At 46.9% G+C, this 15,565-nt stretch overlaps 4 protein-coding genes across 4 annotated transcripts; 2 read left to right on the forward strand and 2 right to left on the reverse strand.

Annotated features, from left to right (window-relative positions):
- Nucleotides 1-125: 125 nt before the first annotated feature.
- On the reverse strand, nt 126-2,546 carry VTP01DRAFT_10514 (uncharacterized protein; the record flags this gene model as incomplete). Its single annotated transcript, XM_069378885.1, has 10 exons — nt 126-581; nt 644-784; nt 847-1,164; nt 1,223-1,545; nt 1,618-1,730; nt 1,798-1,864; nt 1,925-2,004; nt 2,061-2,133; nt 2,199-2,227; nt 2,290-2,546. 10 exons carry the CDS (start codon nt 2,544-2,546, stop codon nt 126-128), a joined length of 1,857 nt encoding a protein of 618 aa, XP_069238914.1.
- Nucleotides 2,547-3,066: 520 nt separating this feature from the next.
- VTP01DRAFT_10515 (uncharacterized protein) lies at nt 3,067-4,818 on the reverse strand (the record flags this gene model as incomplete). The annotated part of the gene is made up of 1 exon (XM_069378886.1): nt 3,067-4,818. One exon carries the CDS (start codon nt 4,816-4,818, stop codon nt 3,067-3,069), a length of 1,752 nt encoding a protein of 583 aa, XP_069238915.1.
- A 449-nt stretch (nt 4,819-5,267) lies between these two features.
- VTP01DRAFT_10516 (uncharacterized protein) lies at nt 5,268-12,731 on the forward strand (the record flags this gene model as incomplete). Its single annotated transcript, XM_069378887.1, has 6 exons — nt 5,268-5,925; nt 5,990-6,123; nt 6,189-6,611; nt 6,669-6,741; nt 6,805-8,608; nt 8,678-12,731. The coding sequence occupies 6 exons, from the start codon at nt 5,268-5,270 to the stop codon at nt 12,729-12,731; spliced, it is 7,146 nt and encodes a 2,381-aa protein (XP_069238916.1).
- A 157-nt stretch (nt 12,732-12,888) lies between these two features.
- VTP01DRAFT_10517 (uncharacterized protein) lies at nt 12,889-15,549 on the forward strand (the record flags this gene model as incomplete). The annotated part of the gene is made up of 3 exons (XM_069378888.1): nt 12,889-13,408; nt 13,469-14,199; nt 14,260-15,549. 3 exons carry the CDS (start codon nt 12,889-12,891, stop codon nt 15,547-15,549), a joined length of 2,541 nt encoding a protein of 846 aa, XP_069238917.1.
- Nucleotides 15,550-15,565: the final 16 nt, after the last annotated feature.

A 15,565-nucleotide genomic window follows, 5' to 3' on the forward strand; every position in this document is an offset into this window, starting at 1 on the left:
GGGAAGAAGAATGATGGATGTATCTAAAAGTACAGATGATGAAATGGAAGAAATGTAAAATGTATATGATGCATGCATGCCATGTCTAAAGCGGATGTTTCCCTCCTCCTCCCGGTTTGATTTTTTCAATGGTTGTTGCGAGGTAAGGTCTCTTCGCGAACCTGGCCGTCATCGTCGCTGTTGCTACCAAAGATTTGCTCGTCAAGAGTATTTGAGCGCACAAAACCTTCACGGATTTCTTCTCGCTCCTTCTTCTTCTTCTCTTCAATCTCTTGAAGCGTTTCGGTACCCCACTCGCGCGGTACAACCAAGTTAAGGAAAATGGCGGATAACGAACCAATGCAGTATCCAGTGTCGACAATGGTTTCCACTGCACTCAAAAATCCCTTTACACTTTCGTTACCTCCGGAGTATGTAAACACGTGTGAGAACCAGCCAGGACAAAGCGTGACACCGAGACCGAGCGCCAGCGCCGTCGTAGCAATGAAACGGTCGCGACGTGTCCATGACAAATACGAAAGGATACGAATGCCAGATACGGTTACTGAAGCAAACAGAAACGCGTTCATGCCTCCAAGTACCTGGTTTTTAACACATTTAGAAAATATGATATGCATGGAAAAGTCAAACATAAAACTCTTACCGGACTCGGAATGGCTAAAAATACAGCGGAGACCTTGCCCAGAATACCAAACAGGATAATGTACAAGCAGGCAAAGTATCCGGCGACGCGGTTTGCACACCGTGTCAGTGCAATGATACCGTTATTTTGCGCAAAGGTGACCTTAGAAAAACGCGCGATGAATTAATTTTACATCCGCAAACTTGGGTATATCCATCACTTACCATAGGACTGAGAGTCATGCAGGCAGCAATCAACGAGTTGACACCGTCTGCCAACAGACCACCTTGAATGCGACTAGAGAATACAGGACCGTCCACTTCAACGCCGGATACATCGCAAGATGCTGTAATATCACCAATGCTCTCCAGCATGTTATCAAGGTATACAATCAGGAAGGGTATCACTGCTGGGCCGTAGATGGTGATAGGGAATGTACGTGTCCAAATAAATGTACCAACCGGAGCTGAGCTGATAGAGCTTCCATCAACGTAGCCTGTTGCTCCAGCAATGATCATGCCAACAATTAGTCCGATAATGATCTAACAATGGCTCCGTTAAAACAAACAAAAGGATGCAAATGTCAATAAATAAATTTACCTGAGCACTCTTCATAAACGGTGAGCCAAAGTTCTCAACAATCACGATCGTAACGAAAACTGAAAAGCCAAGGCCAATAAATTCAGCGCTACCCCACGGTAATGGATGTGGTGCTTCAGTGTTGGGGCACAATGAGTAGAGACCAGTGCTTGGCATGGATGCACAGTTGCCGGATCCACCAGCCCAGTCCTTAAGCGCAGTGCTAATGACAGAGCATCCAATCAAGAAGATAGTAACACCGCTGACCATGGGCGGGAAAAGTCGCTTTAGAGTCTTTGGCGGAAGGAAACTCATTGCTATTTCAAACAGGGAGCAAACCATAGCTAATTTTACCGGATACCAATTAATTGGCAAAGGCTTATTCCATTTCTTTTCTCATCCTATTAAGCTCTTACATGTTCCCAGAATAGCACCCCATGCATGACGGCAAGGAAGGTATTTAATTGTTCCACCTTCCAATGTTTCTGTTGGACAATAGCCGTTGGAGTACATGTTGCTAATGACAGCACTGCCAGAAAGAAAGAGAAAGTTTAGATTACATAAGCGTATCAATGGACCCTTAAGAAGTGGCTTACCTGGTTGCCGGGATTGCAGCGAAGTTGGGTCCAACGACGGAAAGCAAACCAGTTCCGAGAAAGTAGCCTATTATTTTAACAATCAATAAGCAGTTGTAACCAGGACTCTTATGCGATATTATTGTACCTGTATTGAAGATTTTAAATCGGGTAATTTGGATCAGGGAAAGAATACCGGAAGTGATGAGCGCAGCTGATAACAAATATCTGTAAAAAGATGGATCAGCGTCGTTGTTAAATCATTCTCCATCGTGTCCACATACTGTTGATCAGCTGTTTCCAAATTCAAGGATGTAGGTCCCTCCCCAGTCATAATCAGGATAGGAGTCACTACGCCTGTTACATATTTGAAAAATCAGTCACCTACTTTCTCCCTATCTTCCTTTTTCCTTTGATGTTACCAGAAATCATTGACAAACAATGCTGGAAGCTATTCAAAAGGAAATAAGCTTTAGATCTCGTTTCTCTAACGCGATCGCGATCAAACTCTACCCCATGACCGCAGCCAAACTCAATGGCAGCTTACTATTCAATCCCCAGAATGGCGTCTGTCGCTTTTCCTTCTTGACAAACACGGTGGGCATGCACATTGCTTTCCAGTCAAAGTTACCGAACCAGCCTTCTCGGGTGGTCACTTGCTCCCCTATGAGTTTCCAGAGCTTGGGTTCAGGAGCAGGCTTGTATGCCTCAAACTCTGTCCTCGACGACGCCGTCTCGGGCAGCGTGTCAATTAGCTCCTTGCTATCCATTGAACAAAAAGAAAGAGAAAAAGGACAACTATGCGGGGCAGCGTATAGTGTGACAAGAAAAAAAAAGATGAGGGTGGCGGGCGGCGATAAACAAGATTTTGTCCCGAGAATATCCAGTTATTGTTCTGCAAAGAAAAGGATAACGATATTTTTCGAACGCAAAGGAAAAGTGGAAATTACGTAAACGCATATACTATATATCCCCTCGCTTTTCATTGCATTTTGCTATTAGGAGCTCGGCTTCTCTGTGCTCTTCCAATCGGGCACTGTCCCTCAAATTGGAGCGGAGGCGCGGCCGGGTCCGAGGGTTCGGAATAAGATGCAGTTTATCATCATCCAGGCACCTATACGGCCAAAGTAAATTTCATGTTGCTTTTGTATACAAAACGTGGAATATTACAAATAAGAACAGATTGATTACGGAAGAGGATGAGAATTTGTGTAAACGAAAAACCAGGAAACGGTGGCAAGGAAAACGTTGTAAACAAATCATAGTGAGGAGGAAAGGGGTCAACAAAGTTCAGACATCCATTGGACTGTGTGGACGGGCACCGTCTCCGAGATTGCCTTCTTCGTCCTCATCGTCGTCGACCTCTTCTCCATCGTGCTCTTGATCTTCTTCAATCATCCTGTGGTAGCCGTTTGTGTATACGACAAGTGCAGAGTTTTCGGGTGTTTCATCAAAAAATTGAAGTAGGACATCTCGTGGTAAGTTTCGGAATCCCTCCGTGCGACAAACCGCACCAAAGTGCTGGAACATGTAATGCAACACTGTCTGTTGCAGACCACGCTGACCGGCCAGGCCAGCGCAGTGATAGATCTTGCTGACACTTTCGATATCCACATCGCTGTGAAGTCGTCGAACGCATAACGCAAGCAGGCGAGGGAGGAGATATAGATTTGCCATAACGAGCAAATCCGCTGTTAACACCAGTGAAATAGAGTCATCTAGAGTGTCTGTGTATAGAAAACGCACGAAAGCTTCCAGAACGGGGAAAGGTTCTGGCAGAGTAAGTGTGTCAGAGAGTGATTCCGCCATGCCTGAGCTCAGTAAGTGTGCAAAATGCGGCCAACGTGCGAGAAGCACCAGCCTGTGTGCTCGGATATATCCAGCGTCGGGATCGATGCTAGAGCGTATAGAAAAGTCTGCACTTTGCGACTGCTGTATCAATAGGCTGACAAGATCTGAACCTAGCTGAGGCGGCGGTACAGGTACAATGCCATATTGCTTGAGATCGATGCGCAGAGCCATGCTGTAATAATTATCCGATTCCTCTTCGGTCGCAGTGCCGAACAAATAGAAGGAAGTGTCGTGCTCAGCCATAGCGAAGCCGTGCCACGTACATCCTTCAAAAATCGATCCAGTATCTCGATATTGCCATTGCATGGATGTCATATCCAGTGTCCACAGTCCAGTTGCCATGGATTCCTCCACAGTAGTCGATGCTGACGGCAAGGTCACTGCAACAACCAACTGATCACCGCATATCTGTGCAAACCGTTGACCAGAAAGAGAAGGTGCAGACGGGGAGTCGATTTCGAGGTGTGTAACAATATGCCGATCCACGTCAATGAAAGACAGATGATTAGAACGAGTAAGCTCCTCTTCTAATCCGCCAAACAGATAAAGCCGTTTGTTGTACATGAAGCTGAGGTGTTGACTTCGTCTTACGAAAGGGATAGGTGGTTGCCACTCCCATGTTACAAGGTCTAGCACGAGTAAGTTATCTGCAAATATCTCATGCGCTGATAGACCGCCAGCAATGTACAGTTTGTCGTTGAATATAGTTGCTGAATGCCGTACCCTACCCTCAGGGCGAAATCCATTGGTCTCTGGATGCTCCCAAGTCATGGTCTCCAGGTCCAAAACTGCAATGTCATCCAAAAAATTGCCATCCTCCTCGCCGTATCCACCAAAGATAATTAGTTTGCTCTTATTCCACAGCGTCGTAGAGTGGTCATACCGCTTGGCTGGTGGCCGGCCTTTGGTGTAAATGATTCTGTCCCAGTGATACGTCCCACCTCGCTGTGATAACCTATAGAGCGCATTGAACACTTCATCTGTATATTGGTCGAACCCTCCAAAGATATATATTGCATCGTTCACAACCGTAAGGGATGCACCGACCAGAGTCCCGAGGGACTCGCCCGTTGTACGACCGGCTTTGCAAGGCCCTTTGACGTGGAGTCCAGCGGCGCCTGTCGACGACGGTGTCAACTCTCGGTTTGGGCTATGCGCAGAACGAGGCGTGCCAGGTGCGGAGCTGTTCATGACCTGTACGGAGTGGCTTATCAACGTAAGCGAGCTGCCACTTGTTGGGTTCAACGTTGGTTTCTTAGTTGCTAAAGTCTGCTTTCACTCGATTGGGTGTGAGAGGTGCAAAGGTTGTATGAACCAGAGTTGGTCCTAATCAACAATTTACAACTATCCACGGCGCAGTGAGACCGATCAGTCTACGGTGCTACTTGAGTTCCGTCGATACAGTTGCAAATTTCGTGAGTGATCCTTGCAATACTATGCTGTTTATTTGAGAGAGGAATCTCCCAAATTTTCTTTCTGCTTGAAAGATCCCACAACGACTGGCTTTGTCAGAAAGCGGCGCTTTGCGGGGCAAGCAAAGCATTGGTCGGAATATCAAAATCACATTGAAGCTCCATTTTGGGCGGTTTTTGGGTGCATGGAAACTGCTGCTCGTCCCCAAGCCGCCCACTCCAACGCGCATGTCTGACGATCGAGTCGCTGACAGCGACCATCCTTCGACGCCAGCTACAAAACAGCCAAAACTTTTACCCCCGCTTCGAAAAACGTCTCTACACCATCGGCAATATGGTAACGGAGAGTTCGATATAAACGGCAAATCACCTATGCCCAGTTCTTCGCGACCGTCCTTACCAGCTACTGCTACAGCTGCCGCTGTGGCTATTAAGCTCGGTCGCCATCACAGTCCACTGGTGTGGCAGTCTCAGGCAAAAGAAAACGGATCGGGCAGCGCAGGCGATCGGCGGTTTCGTCCCAAAGCTGGCAGAGGTGGAATCTATGCAGCGACGACGGCTGTGCAGCAAGATATTGTTCGATTGGAGCGCGATCTCCGTAAAGTATTGATGTCGGCACAGAGTCGACACCGTCAGACGAGTCTCGCAGATAGCGATGCAGATCACCTTGCAGGAAGCAGGATGAGTTTATTCATGAAATCAGCGATACCTGGACACGTTGCAGAGTCAATCAACGAAGACATCCGAGCCAATGCGAGTCAGTTCGGATCAATTGCCAACAACATTCTAAATACCCTTGAGCGACACAAACTCGCTACTCAGCTACCATTTTGTGGAGACGTACTCGGCGTCTTGTCTATACCTTTTGACCAGAATCCTTTAAATTGTAAGCAAAGATTTACCTTCATCGCATGCTCGAGCAACTCATCAGATGACACCATTTGTGTTAGTGGACGATTGTCGGCAAGCACTCGACATTTTTGATTACATCCGAGAACGATATAAGCATTTTGATCCATCAGAAAACTTTGAGCAGATCTTGTTCTGCTGCAGATTGTTGCGAGTGGGCAATGTGAAGCTAAAGGTTGGTTACAGATATCAAGGGGAATACATGTAAATATATCCTTAACATCTCATGTACTTTTCCAGATGCGACTAATTTCGACGCTCAAAATCATATCAGCATCCTGGATGGGCAATCCAAATTATCTGCCGTCTTCACCTTCTGCTTTTCACGCACTTACTTTTGCCTTAGCAGACGCCTTGTTTTGCTCATTCCACATGGAATCTGATCGGCATGCATCTTTTCAGGAGGTGGAGTTTGACCACATCAAATCCAGCATAGTCGATCTCCTCGACAAATTAGCAGATGCTAGACTCATTCCGCTAGTCGGTACAGAGTGGGATCGCTTCGTCGGACAGCATGATGAAAATAGTGCGGTGCCGACATTGGCTGCCAAATTCTGCGTTGCCGAAGCACTGTGCAGATCGATCAAGGTCGACGCATACGATCGCGTTGCAGCAACACTAGGTGACACAAGAGGAAAGTTTATCATGCAGGAACTTTTACCGGTAATAGATCAATGCAGGTCTACTATCGTGATCCAATGCTGATTTCCTTTTTTCCAGCGCTACTGGTGCGAGCCAGATGACCTTATGCAGCAAGCTTATGCCACCAACGTCTACCTATTGACGGATATAGGTAAATAAACTCACAATATCTCTACTGTCCAATTTCTCAGCTTCTAAATTGTTTAAACATCAGCTGCCGATTGCTTCTTTTATGCCAAATCCGACGAGTTACAACGCGAGACGTCCATGATATCAGTGCTGCTAAACTTTATATTGGACAAAATTCCCGTTACGACGTTGCAAACCTGCTTTTCGCAAGACAAATCCTTTGAACCAGTTATCTCAAGTGTAATCCACATGGTCCTTTCCGCATTATCGGTGATCGATTTCCAAAAAAGCCATGGAAGCAGTCGAAGGTCGTCCCCAGCACACAGCCCTTATCCTAGTATCCACGACGGGCATAGCTTAATGGCACCAGTCGAGCGTTACGAGCGATTCAGCCCTGAAAGCCCGGGTTCACCTCGCGATGTTGCTTGGAAATATTCAATGGCTTCTTTTGCAGCATATGTAAAATCTCTGTGGCATTCGAATTACCAGGAGCTCTTTATGGATGCCGTTCGCCAAACGGTTCAAGATGCAGATTGGCCAAAGCTGACGCAAATTTACCAAAATCTTGCCTTCAACATTGAGGAATCCATTTGCAGCAAGATCGTACCTGGAACACTTCCCATCATCTTTGAACGATTGGTATCGTCGTTGCCACCACCCGAACCTTCAATTACCAGAATGCTTTGCAGGCTATCCATGCATTGCCGACCTGATTTCTACAAGCACGTAGTTACTTGCACGGCATCAGATGACGAACACAAAATCGCGAAGCAGCTTACACTAATGCTGACTCTTCGAAAATACATGTCTGGTGTACAATTTTGGATGCACGATGCTGAAATGATGAATGTTCTGCTATTGAGCGACGTTGGAGCCAAGAGAGACAAGGAATCGATAAAGACTAAGGAAGCAGCCACGGCGGATGTCAAGTGGGGAAGCACGACCCTCGGTCAGTGCGTTGTAGCGTACGAATTCATGTTTGCCATCAAAGAATTACGGGATCTGCAAAGGGAGTCGAGCCGGAATATGGAAGAAGATGAAGTTGCAAAGAAGTTCCTGATCGATTTTGAACGTCGGTTAAGCGTATTTTTGACAGCCAAGGAAAAGACATCTCTCATGCCATTGCCTTTGCGAGTAATACTGTGCAATCTATTCCTCCAAATACGCTTCTTTTGCAACACAACGCACAGACCCGGCTGGCTTTCACGTGCCATTGATTGGGCAACACAGGCCGTTGCAACATCCGAGTTGTATCTTGATATGGAAGTAAATGCAGACAACAAGAAAGCAGCGCACGAATCAGCCATATTGAACGAAACTTATCTGGATGACGTCTCGCTTATTTTTCAACGTTTGAGAGTTGTCTATGCAATGGCTATTGATAAACTCGAGCCGGATTCCGAAGATGTATTTGACTACCACGACAGACCTGTATCTAATTTGCCAGCTCCACGCATAAACCAGAGTAATGAGTCTAACAGACTTGTCTCACCTAAGAATGGATTAGAGTTTCCGTCGCATATCAAGCGTAACGAGTACACTGCAAGCCTGTTTCCGGTTACCCCTGGCACAGCGGCAACGCTTAACCTTGGCCCAGCTCCTCTTTCATCTCAGGCACAACCTCTCAAAGCTGTCACCATTGCTCAAAGGCGCTTGGATGATATGTCGGCCGTCAATCAAGACCCCTTTGGCGCCGTTTTTTCGTTACTAGTTGCAGTCTTTAATACTCTGACAGCGCAAGAATTTAACATGCTCATACGACCGCTGTGGGAGAAGTTTATTGACAATTCAAACCCGCGGGCTTTTGTTCCTGCAGCGTTTCTGTTCATGCAATGTGCAGAAAAGGTTCCCAAAGCAGTTATTGAAGCATTTATGCATGATCTGTATAGGTACATTTACAAAGAAATCAGTATATTTATGTCTAGACAATGGTTAATTAACCGGGATTGTTTTGATAGCGACAATGCACTGCGACGGTATTCAACTGTTGAAAAGCAATTGACTCTCGCTGGATACAGGTTCAACATTCTTGCGCAGGAGTATATATCGGTATCAGCCAGAAAGCGCCCTTTTCGTGGAGATGGGGGTGCATTCTCAACATCCTTTGTACCGACTGACCTCGGAAGCGACCAGTACACCATGGACGAACCTAGATGGATGGTGAAACTGAAGAACGCCAGCAATTTTCCTATTGAATTGAAACGTCAGATCCAAGAACTCGGTTGGGATGATGACCAGGAAGGCGAAGAGCACGAAGCATTGAAAAAGGTCTTGACACCACTTGCTCTGCTTCCATCTCGTTATTTGGAGGATGACGAAAACGAGAACCGCAATGACGGGAACGACAATACACTTTTACATCGAAAGAACGATGGCGAGCAGCGGCAGTCCGGCAGCGTCAGCAAAATAATTGCACGGCGCAAACGTCTAGCTACCGTGCATGCTTTGACAATTGTTAATTTGAGCATGGTCGATTTGCTTGACGACGATTTTGGCGGTGTTGCGAGCGTCTTGCGTGAACTTTTGGAAAGCTTCTTGCGAGATGATCCGGCTTTATTCTTGAGACCATTCCTAGGCGACCTGGATAAAACCAACCTGGACCGGCACAGAGAGTTATTGACCAGATTAAACGCTCTCGTAACCCTGCGACACAAGTTACCGCCCGCGTTTGCATATATCCTCTTTAATTATCTGGCAGGCATGCTGAAATGGCTCGCTCGAGAAAATAATCGGGATGGTCTCATGCTGATGACCTTGATCCATCCTATCCTTGCGCAGTTGGTATTCTCCACGAACGAGCTCTCAACACGCGATATGCGCAAGAACAAGATCGAGCATCTGCTCGTCAGTACAGGACGTTTCTGGTTTACGTACGAGCAGCCTGTCAGCATGTTTCCGCGGTACTTGGAAGACGCCCGCACACCTTTTGCAAAGATGGATATACCGTGGGATATCTTTGGTGTCGCTATGCTGCGTATCAGTCACGTCCAGTTTTTAACCAACTTTTTGTTGCGGTATCCGAGGGAAGTTTACGCTGTCAAGAAGAATCTCCAAGATTATGAACCGATTCCTGTTCCTGGCTCTGAAGCTTACAATCAGACTTCGGCGGACTTGTTCTTCCCCAACATTGCACTTCGGAAACGGAATGATACTGGTTTTGCTTTTGAGGAGAAGGAGGATTGCCCAGAACCGACAGAGATTAAATGCGTGCCGCCGACTACGCAGCAATATGATGATATCCGATCATTGTCAGCCTTGCGTGCGCGCGTCTGGCTAAGATTCGTCGACACTTTACTCGGCGGCCTTAACAAGAACTTCAACGATCGATTGGAACTGGAGGGTATACTCAAAGGAGTCAATAATATCATTATGGAACACAATATGGATTTCGGTATAATCGGCCAAGCTCTCGTGCTCTACACCCGCATGGTCGCTAGGTTTAAACGATTATTTGTTTCTAACCGCGGATATGGCATTTTTCTACCAGCACTTTTCAAAGTGTTTTGCGAAGTGGAGCGTCTCTCGCACGTCCGATCAGCAATCGTCTTTGCATGGTGTCGATTTTACGCTGTACACGAGGAGTCATTTGTCTTTCAGATGCTCGGTACCCTGGTTCCGTTGATACTAAACGCCTACAACAAATCCGTATCCCTGGGAGGATGGATGACTGACAATCTTTTCCATCTAATGCAGGCAATGAATAATCCGCCTCGCCTCGGCGCCACATCCGATGTCCTGGGACTGCAGCTACAGGTGGAGCTGGATGATCACGAGCGCAGCATTCAAGAGCGTATCGATGCAGCCAGTAATCCCATGGCCATGCCATTATCCACAACGATTCTGCGACCATTAACGAAATCTGTCACTGCTCCGATAACTACACCTCTCGTTGTAACCGATTACACCAACCGGCCGTTCTATTTGCAGAACTTTATCAAGCTTTTCTTGACTATCATTGCATATGATCCTGGTTCTCTACGTGCTGAGCAGTTTATCAAAGTCTTGAGACATATGCTGCCAAGATTTTGTATACTCGGGAACCTTAACGGTCTCGTTTCTGAAGGCATTTTTGCGCTCATTGACGTGTTCCTCAAATTCAGCAAGACTGCAAAGCCCATGTTAGGAGCAAGCGGCAATCAGGCGACTACCGGCGCGCCTCATATTAACATCAACATTCACCATCTATTTGATGATCATAACTTTGATAACATCAGACCAGCAGACCATCAGCAGGCGTACGGAAAACAATGGCAGCAGAATGATCGACTTTCTATCAAGCGAGAATTCGTATTACTCGTCAATCAATATTTTAAATGCCAAGGAACGTTGAACGAAGCCAACCAGGAAAAAATGGCCCAGATTATACGCATTATTATGCGAGACTACTCAAGCATCCGCGGTATGCTGTGTCCGACCGACTGGATCAAAGAATATCTCATTACTAGTGTGGAATCCATGATCGATATGCGAAACTGCACAAAGTCTGTAAAGACGCTGCTGGTGCAGATCCACAATCAATATCGTTCGCAATGGAAGACAGTCGATGCCTGCGACCTGTACGAAGGTCTGTCAATTGTTCTCGAACGGAGCCAAGGCAAAACATTTAGCGTGCATGAAATCGCTGGTATAATCAGAGAGCATTTTGTGCCACTAGGTCTAAACATTGCCATGCGTCCATTTGACCTCGATCAGCAGCTTGGTCGAGAAAAGCACGACAAGTTTTGCAATGCTCTTGTGCGTCTCATTGTAGCTATCTTGGAGAATTCTACGCAAGATGTTTTGCAAGATATTGAAAACCAAGCTCCCTCTATACCGTTGTTCGTCAAAATCATCATACCCATCTGTCTCCAGTACGATCTGCGCTGGGACTATAGCTCGATATCACTCATGCGCAAATATCGGCCAGAGCCAACAGCGAACTGGATGCGTCTCACGGCTTATATATCAAAGTCGTGCAGCCCAGCTGGCTTGTTTTACAGATCAAAGTCAAACGGGTTCTCTCTTTCGGCGCTGGCATCCAACATGACACCTAACGAAGGCAGCAATGCAGGCGCAGGAGCAGCAACCAGCAGCGCCGTCGCCGGAGTCACAGCATCAGACGTGGAAGCAGTGCCGGAAAATACAAGGGATCGTAAAAATTCACATTCACCGGCTAGCATTGCACAGTTATTTGCACTTGGTATGGTATCCATGAAGATAATCTTGATACGTGGATCCAAATCGTTTGATAAAGTCAAGGGTGCATGGGTGCAAATTGCGTACTTTCTCAAAGGCGCACTTATCTTTGGACAGTCGCTCAAAACGCTCAAGAATCCTTCATCTTCTGGACGATCAACACCCTACATGCCCGCATCCCCTAGTCTTGCACCTCCCACTGGCTGGCCAGGCACACCCGTAACTCCAGAGTCAGGACACCAATATTTCCAACCATCACCCTCATCGTCGTCTAACTCCATCCACACGCTCTATGACTATGCGACGTGGAGTTTCTTAGAATTCATTGTTTGCTACAAGACTCCTATTTTACTATTTCTTCGAGATTTTATCTACGACAGATTGCGTGAAACGGGTATTCACGATCGTCGTTCACTGCGATATCCTGGCGGCTGGAAAAGCTGGGGCTCTGGTGGAGATACGCTTAAAGATCATCTTCAACAACCGCAGCGTTCCCCCACATGCGGCCTCGGTTTCAACCTTTCAACGCGTCCTCCACCACCTCCATCACCATCCATATCTATCAATGCGCCGTCCGACTGGTCTGCTTCCGAGGGAGTCTTGAGCCCAAAGCCCACAGATACACTGCAGCAACAGCAACAGCAGCAATCACGCCCTGCATCCCAGGTTTCCTCAGATTTATATGCAGAGTCTCTGAAATCGATCCAAAACGTGCAAGCGTTGTTTGGACAGTCTGGCTGGAACCCTGACCAACAACTACGATGGACATTCAGAGAAGCTGTCAAACGTGTATCAAATGAATGGCGTACGCTGTCCCGTTTACACTTAGACTCTTAACTTTAGTTGACATACACTTTTCCCCTGTAAATACAAAATTCGTTTTTTTGACATTGAAAGCAGACTGCTCATGGTGGTCGGAGTTACGTGGTACGATTTGGATTCGTCTTTGCGAGTTCTGCCCCCGCTACCTTTCTTTCCCTCCCTTTGAACGGCCATGAACAATCTACAGGAGGCAAAGATTGATTTTCAATACTATGAACAGCCCAGCACTATATCATACTTTGAGGCGATAACGGACAGTCTACGATCAGAGCTGCAGGCTGAAGGCGCCGACTCGAGTTTTACGGCGCCAGAGTTAGCTCACTTTACGGCCAGGATCCAGCAGTTCCAGCAAGACGCGTTAAGCCGCTCAGCAGTGGAAAGTGCACGGCAATCAGGTCCTGTACGTCTTCCTGTGCGTATTCCGGCTTCGTTTTTCAATGTAGAGAACTTGAGCAAAGATTCGCCTCTGTACACGATCCTCAAAGCAGCGTACCTCTTCCAATCCGACAATGGCATGAGTGATTGGCAGTTTGATGCGCCCGAAGAAAAGGATCTTTATCTCGATCTTATACGCAGTATCACCAACAAACTCGCAGAAGCTGGTGTGCGACGAATTCCGATTATCGCGTTCGATCACGAAGTGGGCCCTGGAAAACGACAAGAGCTCATTTCCATGATACAGTTGATGGGTGGTAGGTTGCGAAAGCGTTTTGGGATAATGAAACATGATTCTTCTAACGCGCGAGTCTTAGCAAATCACACAACTGATATTCCGCAGGCAACGCACATTGTGCACAATGCAGACGAATCTGAAAACAAAGGAGCCGATGGCCGGTTCCGCGTCGTAGGCAGGAAAGACAATAAGATCAAGGTGCACTATTTGCAGCTCCCAGAATCTTTTGATGCCTGGATTGACGCTGCGAACGAAAATACGCAATTGAATGTGACAAAGGAAGGTGAATCTACGATGCAGCAGCAACCGCCTTTCCATGTAACTACCAACTGGATACGAGACAGCTTTGCGTACAACGAATGGATGGATCCGGCCGATTACGAAAAGCCGAGAACGAACCTGAAGCGCCCTATAGACGAAACAGCTGATGGAAGCCCGTTAAAGAAGACAAAAACACCGGAGGATGCTGCTGCCAGCTCTGAACTGAACGGCAAGCAGAGCGAAGAAGCAAAGAAATACATTTCAGTACAACAGCACGAAATTATCATTCCATCTTACGCTGCGTGGTTCGACTTGGCCGAGATTCACGAAATAGAACGACGATCATTACCAGAATTTTTCAACAATCGCAACAGATCAAAGACTCCTTCTGTTTACAAGGAATACCGTGATTTCATGGTCAATACGTATCGACTCAATCCCCGCGAATACCTCACAGTGACTGCCTGTAGACGTAACATGACGGGCGATGTATGCGCAATTATCCGTGTGCACGCCTTTTTGGAACAATGGGGACTCATCAACTATCAGGTATGCACTTTGGCTGTTTCTCTCGAAAATTTGTATGTGCTTAACAATGCTTTGATGTAGGTGGATCCTGACTCGAAACCTTCCAACATTGGTCCTCCTTTCTCTGCGCAGATCAAAGTCATTGTCGATATGCCAAAGAGCTTCAGTGCACGTCCGGTCGGCGCAATTGAAGGAAAAGACACAGCTGTAGAAGTGGCATCAAAGACTAGCGAACCCAACGCAGCCGGTGTTGTACCAGAGATAGAAAGCGATGTTCCCGAAGCTAAAGTCAAGTTGGATGCCAACATGGAATTGCGTCAGAATATTTTTGACAAGACAGAGGAGAAGCCCAAAAGATGCGCCCAGTGCAGCAAAGAGTGTAAAGATGAATGTTATCGAAGCAAAAAGCCATCAGATACTACAGTGCTATGCGCCAATTGTGTCAAGGAAGGAAAGTATCCAGCCAATACAACGAGCGAAGACTTTATCAAAGACGAGACGACGGTGAAGGAGGAACCATGGACAGAGCAGGAAGATGTTTTATTGCTGGAAGGTCTCGATATGTACCCAGACGACTGGAATGCAGTTGCCGACCATGTCGGTACTCGCACCAGGGATGAGTGCATCCTCCACTATCTGAAACTACCTATTCAGGATCCGAAAGTGGATGCTGAAATATCCGAACTTGGCCTGCTCCAGTTTAGCAAGGATCAACGAGTCGAGAACCCTATCATGTCCGTCGTGGCATTCTTGGCATCGATTGTCAAGCCGGAAGTAGCAGCTGTAGCAGCCGGTCAGGAACCATCTGTTGAAGGAAAAAAGCAGCAGCAGCAAGAAGAAGAAAGCAAGAAACAAGATCAAGAAGCTGAAGAGACCCGCAGATTATACCATGAACTGATACGTAAAAAACTGCAACGGTTCGAAGCCAAAATGGCGCAGTACCAAAAACTAGAAGCGGCTGTAGATCAGGAGCGACGTCAACTTGAGAAAGAGCGCTACCAATTGAGTCAGGAACGGTTAGCACTAAAGGATAAGGTCTTACAAGTGCAGAAAGAAATCGCGAAACGGAACACTGTAAGCACACCTGCGACTAATAGTCTAACACCAGCACAAATACAGCAGCAACTGGCTGCACAGGCTAGCGGCGGTGCCATGCCTGGCGGCGCTGCTACTGCTGGTGGAGTACTACCTCAAATGTACATGATGGGCCCAGGTCAACATCCTCAAGCTATCCCACAACATCAAATGCAAATGCAGCATCAGTATCAGTTACAGTTCCAGCGGCAACTTCAAGCACAGCAGCAAGGCCATCAATTCCCTCAACAAGCAGCCGCGGCGGGACCTAATCACAACTTCAGATTCTCTGGATAAATGCACAAAAAAAGTT

This window comes from Rhizomucor pusillus, assembly GCF_041956525.1.
Source record: "Rhizomucor pusillus strain CBS 183.67 unplaced genomic scaffold VTP01scaffold_9, whole genome shotgun sequence".
NCBI lineage: Eukaryota > Fungi > Mucoromycota > Mucoromycetes > Mucorales > Lichtheimiaceae > Rhizomucor > Rhizomucor pusillus.